At 33.2% G+C, this 7384-nt stretch overlaps 1 protein-coding gene across 1 annotated transcript; it reads right to left on the reverse strand.

Annotated features, from left to right (window-relative positions):
• Positions 1 to 2952: 2952 nt before the first annotated feature.
• Positions 2953 to 7384, reverse strand: LOC145125271 (putative F-box/FBD/LRR-repeat protein At1g78760). The gene is made up of 4 exons (XM_079060754.1): positions 7216 to 7384; positions 5064 to 6015; positions 4312 to 4461; positions 2953 to 3595 (listed from the first exon to the last, which is right to left on the reverse strand). The coding sequence occupies exons 2-4, from the start codon at positions 6003 to 6005 to the stop codon at positions 3278 to 3280; spliced, it is 1410 nt and encodes a 469-aa protein (XP_078916880.1). The 5' UTR covers positions 6006 to 6015; positions 7216 to 7384; the 3' UTR covers positions 2953 to 3277.

Below are 7384 nucleotides of genomic sequence, written 5' to 3' on the forward strand. Positions count from 1 at the left end.
ACGAATCATTTAGACAGATTGTGAACAAGACATCACAACTTCTACACAAAGCTAAAGGACATATCATTGCATTTCTAATTGTACATTCCAAAGCATTATAGTTTCTAACTGTTTATATATTATCTCATATGAAAATTTTATGTTACACGGTATTACTTTGTATGCATTTATATCAAATATGAAAATAATTTTTTTAGATATTGAAAAGGTTAATGTCATGGGAAGGCCAGGGATGCTAATTTTTACTCTTTAACCGGATTTTGATCTGCATACGTTAAGCTTGACCCTCACAGGACACATAGGTAAATTTCTTAAATCTCTATGACTGTCATGGGAGTTCTAACCTTCCAAGCTTTAAAATTTTCAGACATTACATATAAACCGTATATAATCATCACCAAACAAACCAAATTCAAGTTAAAAAACTGAAATTAAGGTATTTGAGAAAAATAAAAGAGTATACAAAGAACATCTAAAACCTAAATAATAACAAACCATATTCGAATTAGAAAAATGATATATATTTGATAAAGATACCTGATTAAATAGATAGTTTAAGAAATACTGGGGTGATTGTGAACGATTTCTTTTGTTTCCCGCCCAATCTGAGCTGAATCTGCTGCGTAATCATCCCCCATGGCCATTGCGCCCTGCTAGTAGGCTTGCAAAAAAAAACCGGTTCAGGATCCGAACCGGTCACTGAACCGGTAAACCGGTTCACTACGAACCGGTCCACTATGAACCGAACCGATTCAAGAACCGAACCGATTCAAGAACCGAACCGCCGGTTCGCACCCGTTTGAGATTTTAGATATTGAAACCGGTTTAGAACCGGTTTAATAACCGTGAACCGGTTTGGAACCGGTAGTCAAACCGATCGAACCGGTTTAGAACCGATTGAACCGGTTTAGAACCGGTGTAACCGGTTTAGACAGGTTCGAGATTTTCTATGACGGAACCGGTTTGAACCGAACCGGTTTATGGTTGAACCGGTTTATGGTTGAACCGGTTCGGTTTGAAAAAAAAACCGGTTTGTTCACCCCTACCTGCTAGTCCGCGATTATTTCTGGTTTATGGGTTGTTTCTCGATTGCTTGAAACATATTTTTTGGGGCCTCAGTTGGGCCTAGTTATCCAGTGTGCAGTGCTTAATTGCCTATGGGCTGGGCTAAAATTTCTTGGGTCATCATCTTTTTATAACAAAACATTTTCTTAAATATAATAAACTTTTGAAAATATCATAAAGATTAGATAAATGGGTATAAAACATGTATGGTGCATGTGGCTTGGCTCTGCTATGGGTCATTACTTATGGATTTATGACAGTTTTTTCCAATATTTTAAAAATTGGGTTTTATTTAAATCGATTTGATAACCGGTTTCCGTTTGACTACCGAATCAACTTAATTTTCAGATTTACATAACTTCAATACCAAATAAAATTTACATAATTTCAGTACCAAAAAGATTCATAATATTTAACCATACATAATTAGTCTCATCACATTTACCAAATTTTAGTAATAAAAACACATCACTTGAGCTATAGCGAAAAGTTTATCTAAGATCCAAAACAAATGAGTTTTTTTTTTTTTTTTTTTTTGTCATTCTGAAGGTATATAAAGTTGGCAATATGAACATTAAAAATCAAGTGGAATGTTATCAAATTATCTCATATATTCAAAGGGTTCTTATATTTACTTTCTGGAATTGCAAAGAATGGATCTGCAACGAATTATCAAACATAAGATATCAGAGAAGTTTAAATAGATGTGAAAAAGGTCACCAAATCCAATTATAACAGTTCAATACGGGTTTTAACTGTTCAATTTAATCGGTTTAACCGGATTTTTATAAAAACCAGTATGTTTTGGTCCTGAAGTAAGCATAAAACGGATGCTAGTTGAACCGTTCCATTTCCATGTTCCTGGTTTGACCGATCGGTTCGAATCGACTTTTAAAACATTGATGTTTTCATTTTTGTCTTCGACATCAACATTTTATTTGTTGCATCCATGTAACACACCATAGTAGGCCATTCTTAAAATTGGTTAGTAATATAATTAACCATCAATGTATATGAGATTACTTATTTAGTGATGATATATCAAAACGTATTAAATAGGCTATTGAACAAAATACTTTTGTCACGATTTGACCATTGTTATATGTTATAGTAATTTTACCTGGTCACCATCATACGTGGTTTGAAATCCCATATGTAATGGCTACCAAGATATGCCACTTATGATGAATGGTTTAAAACCCCAAATGCCAATCAAATACATTTTACTTCGACTCATGTCCATTTTTAACATCGACAATTTTGGAGACAAATCTTGCAATTGAGGATCGCTTTAGGTTTCTAATGTGCAATAAATGAAACATCTTAATGATATATCCCTAACTTTTGACAAAGAATGTGAACAAGATTTGTAATCTAATCATAACTAAACAAGTAAATAAGTTGTTATTAGAGTACCTTAACACATTGTTATTTATGAGGTCATCTTTTACTTCCAACTTCAATGTTGAAACAAATATTCCCACAATAACAATGAATCTTAAGCCAAATCATGTTTTAAAAAATGTATATGTTCATCCATTTATGCTCAAAGTACTTTTTTTTTCATTTGGGCAAATATATGAACTTACTAAAATAACGAAATTCAAATAATGACAGTGTATTGCCTATAGTGGAAGAACGAATATACTTCCACATAGAATCAAATTTGACCTAAATTATGCTGCTACTGTGTGCCTTTAACCCAAAATTTAATACATCTTCCAACAAATTTTCTTACTCAAGAGGATCATAATGGAAACCATTCCAAAAAGAACAAACGAATGATTTTTTTTCCTCCAAAGATCACTCTTACGAAAAAAAAAAAAAAAAAAAGAGTTGCAAAGACAAGCAAGCAGTTAATTTAGCATAACACAAACAAAACTAGACTGGAAAACCAAACTGATAGTTTCTAGTTATAAGTGAATGAACAACATCAAGTTGGGTAATGCGAAAATCCAAATACAACAAACGTCCCATGAAACCAAGAAATCGGGTATACCTATAACATGAACAGGTAGCACGCTACTTTACACAGTTTAACACAAAGCTTCTAACATCAGTCCTTCATTCACTAGAGTCATGAGTTTGACTACGGGTCTGGTCAATGCAGTAAAAAAGGGTAAAAATGTAATTTTGACTAAGCTCACAAGCTGGGCATTTTAATACTCAAGTTGCACGAGCAAGAGTTTGATTCAATCCAAGTCGACTTCTGCTATTCTTGGGGCGGGTATGGTATTGACTCGGCTTGGGTTGGGTTGATTACAAATCTAAGTTTGACAGCTGAAGAAGCCTTGTGAATTTTTGAAACTTGATTCATAGTCTCCATTGACCTCTCATGGAACTTGGCTTCATCACCCCAACTGAAAACCATTTCCTCCAATTCATTTCCATGCTCCAATAAGCCACGAGCTACCACTAGTTTTGGCTTTTCTTCATCGAATTCAAGAAACTCAACCTTTTTCAGACAACGAGTCAAGATGTTGATTGTTTCAGCATCTTTTAGATTCAACTCATCCAATCCATAAACATACTACATCATCAAACAAAAGGAAAATGTTTTACATGTTGAGGTGCAAAAGTCCCAACTAGTTTTGAATTCTTGAAAAATGTATTTGTAGTCTCAAATCTCAATTGCTCTTTCATGTAATAGGATAATGTAGAGGTCCCAAGTTCAAATCCTTTTCATAAGAAAACATGATTTGCTTCATGATCCAGTCTAGGGTTCATAAATATCCGTCTAAGTCCTATCTGATATTCTTTTAGCATAGGTTAAAACAGGTCTTGTTGGATTAGGTTGACCTTTTTTCTATTGCTATAAATTATTGATATATTAAACACACTAGAACCACTTTAAATTAATACATGATAAATTTAAAAACTATCTAAGAGAATATTTTTCCTGGGTCCCATTTATAAATAAGATAATAAAATATCATATGATCGCAAAATTAATTTACAGAGGTTGTACCGTATGTTTGCAAAAAAATATATTATCAGAATAATAATATGTTTTTTTTTCTATAAAATGATTTAGAAGACTGTCAACATTTGTATACACATTTGGCACCTTTGATCCGTCCAAGCCATTGAGCTAACTTTTTTATTTTACTTGTTTAATTAAATATAACCAAATTGATCCATTTTAGGTAAAAGAGCAGGAAGACTTAGCCTCTATGAAAATGTGAAAGTGAGCGACATGCTTCAAGACTGAAATAAAAATAACATTTGATCTGAGAATGAGAATACCTTTATAAAGATCAAATGGAGAGACTCTAGATCCGGAAAACATTTGAGAAATGGGATGAGCATATACACTCCGTACGGGTCATCAACTGTTATCTCCAAAGTCTTGAGATTAGGTAGAGATATAGGCTCATCTTCATCTGGCCAATAGCACTACACCACAATCACAACAGTTAAAAGTTATTATTCATGGCAATAAATAAATATGTCGTTACCCAAATGATACGGATTCAACGAAAACAAACAAGAAATTTATTTTATAGTAATATAACAAATGATACAGTAAGTTTATTTTATAGCTTCTGATTAATGTTCTAATCCAAAAATAGAGTCTTCTATTCATATGAAATGGGCAAAAGTTTTCATCCTTTTCATCGAGAGTTCTGTAATTTCATTTAACATTACACAACTAATAATGTAACTTCATTTTGCATGGTTTTGATTTCATATTTGGAAAATAAGTGTATATGGGACCCACATAACGCAGATGACACCACATGAAATTTAATATCAGGCGAGCATTAGACAACCCTATCTTTTTGCAAAACTACTAAGGAAAGGTTGCATAGAACTTTTTCATAGAGTTAATGAGTATTGGTATACAGAAGTCTTGATTTTGTAGGTAAGGCTAACATATTTTAAAATAGATTGAACAATATAAAATGATGTGCTTTATCATAACACTGTTTCAGAACATACAGCTAAAGAGGAAAGTACACTGCAAAATATAATAAACGAAATAGAAAATTTTATACCTGATCGACGCAGTAAAGGCTGATGGACAAAGATTCCACTTGAGATAGTTCATCAAAAACATCAAAAGTGGGTTCTTCCAATTGAAAAAAATCTTTAATGTGAATCACAGCCTTCTTCAAAGAGTATAGATTTTCAAATAAAAAAGTACAAGCTAGAGAACCAGTTAAATTCAAAAACACCAGTTTTGGACAAGAAATCTGAATATCAAAGCTCATTCGACAATTTATGAATTCGTCTGCTTCATAATCAAAAGTTCTTTCCCGATTTTCGATTCTCAGACTCTTGAGCTTCGGACATGAAATAATAAGACAATTAGCATCGCAGTGTAACAAACTCAAATCCTCAAGCAAAGGGCAGCTTTCAAGAAAATATTTTAACACATCAGTCTTTTTTAATGAAACATCATTCAACTCAAGAACCCTAAGTGCTGGAAACCCTGTAATCTTAGGCACGCATAAACGATCTCCGAGCAAACATAACCTTAAAACTTCCAAAGAACCACAAGTCACCAGACAATGGGGCACCTCAAGATCCTCAGACTCATCTACTGGGTAAAACATCAAGTCAAGTAGTTTGACTTTTCTCACAACAGCAGCATGAATCCATCGCCTTATGGTTGACATATTGTAGTAATCTGCACACTGTAAACGAAAACTGTCCAAATGTTGGGGTTTGTTTAGTAAAACCCAATACACAAACTCTTTAAATCCGTTACTTTCCAATTCCATATCTGGATCCAATCCACGGGTATAATCTATGTCTATAGATGGAACTGAAGTCCACAAATTCCTCCATCTTCTTGACAAAATGCTTGTTCGAATTACTTCTTCAGTACTTGGAATACCTGAAAGAATCAACTGAAGAACATGATCTGGCAAGTTACTGATCAAATCAACCCCATCTTCTCCTTCTGATGCATTTGCTTGCTTGGATTTGTCCATGGGTTTGTTACTGTGATGTGAATAAAATATCATTCAGTAAGACATTTTATCAAACAGTTTGTGAACAACAAGACATTACAGCTTCTACACAAAGTAAAAGGGAGTAAGTTTCATGCCAAGATCCATCTCTTTCTCTATTTTTTTTCATATGTCAGATTTTCTGTTTACACCTCTTTATCAGATTGAGGGTTAATGTCATAATATGGCAACTAAGAACTTCAATTCTACATTCATGTTCTTTCCAACAAAAACATTTACATTCATGTCATTGCATTTCTAAATGTACATTGTAACGCATTAGAGTTTCTAACTGTTTAAATGTTGTTTCATATGAAAGCTTTTTGTTACATCTTAAAAATGCAGGATTTCGATGTATTAACTTGTATGCCTTTATATAATTTACTAATGTTGTGTTGAATAACAAAAATAAAGTAGAAATAAAAATAATTAAACTAAAAGCAAATACAAAAACAAAATTAAAGCTAAAACTATATAAGTATATATATTATCAAATATGACGATTTAAAAATTATATAATCATATTTCAATAATTTAAACTGTTTTAAGGGTTAACCACTTGGGTTGTGGTGACTTGGTAAGGCAATGTGAAAGATATGGTGGATAACCTATTGACCCATGTTCAAATCCTGGCACCACTCAGCCCTTGTGGCCATGGAGGTTCGCCTGCAGTGACTCCAGGGCATGAGGCAAAGCCTCATGTTTGCGGCGGGGATTAGTCCGTGCGCGAAAGCTGGCCCGGAAACCCTCGTTAGGGAAGTTCCCTTTCCAAAAAAAACTGTTTTAAGGGTTAATTTCAGGGGATTGGATGCCAGCTTTTTACTCTTTAACTGTATCTTAATTTCCATAATTTAAGCTTGGATAAGTAAATACATAAACCAACATGAGTGTAATGTGAGGTTCTAAGCTTACAAGTTTCAAAAACTCTAAACATTACACGCAAATAATAAAACTGAAATAAACCCTAAAAAATCTTCAAAAACTTCAGACATTGCATTAAAAAATTAAAATTAAAAAAAAAACGTAGATTAAATCAACCAAACATTCCAAATTCAAACAAAAGAAAAACCTGAAATAAAAGACATTTGAGCAAAATACAGGAATATATAAAGAATATACAAACCCTAGATAATCAAACAAACCAAATTCAAATAATAAAGCTGGAAATTAACATATTTGAGAAAAAAAAAACCTGATTATATAGATGCAGTAGCTTGTGGTTTAAGAGTTAATCGGTGGCCTTAGCGATTTCATTTCCAATCGACGACGATTTGTTTTCATCGTAGTAAATGAGTAATAATCCCCTGCTCCCTGGCTACTCTGCTAGAGTGCCAGTAAGTCGACCATGATTGTCTCTTGCT

This window comes from Lactuca virosa, chromosome 7, assembly GCF_052849685.1.
Source record: "Lactuca virosa cultivar CGN04683 chromosome 7, Lactuca_virosa_CGN04683_v6, whole genome shotgun sequence".
Classification (NCBI taxonomy): Eukaryota; Viridiplantae; Streptophyta; class Magnoliopsida; order Asterales; family Asteraceae; genus Lactuca; species Lactuca virosa.

Coding starts and splice junctions, on each gene's coding strand:
- LOC145125271 (XM_079060754.1), bottom strand. CDS start 6,005: ATGGACAAATCCAAGCAAGCAAATGCATCAGAAGGAGAAGATGGGGTT. Junction 4,462..5,063: donor GCCTTTACTGCGTCGATCAG/GTATAAAATTTT, acceptor ATTGTGGTGTAG/TGCTATTGGCCAGATGAAGA. Junction 3,596..4,311: donor TCCATTTGATCTTTATAAAG/GTATTCTCATTC, acceptor TTGATGATGTAG/TATGTTTATGGATTGGATGA.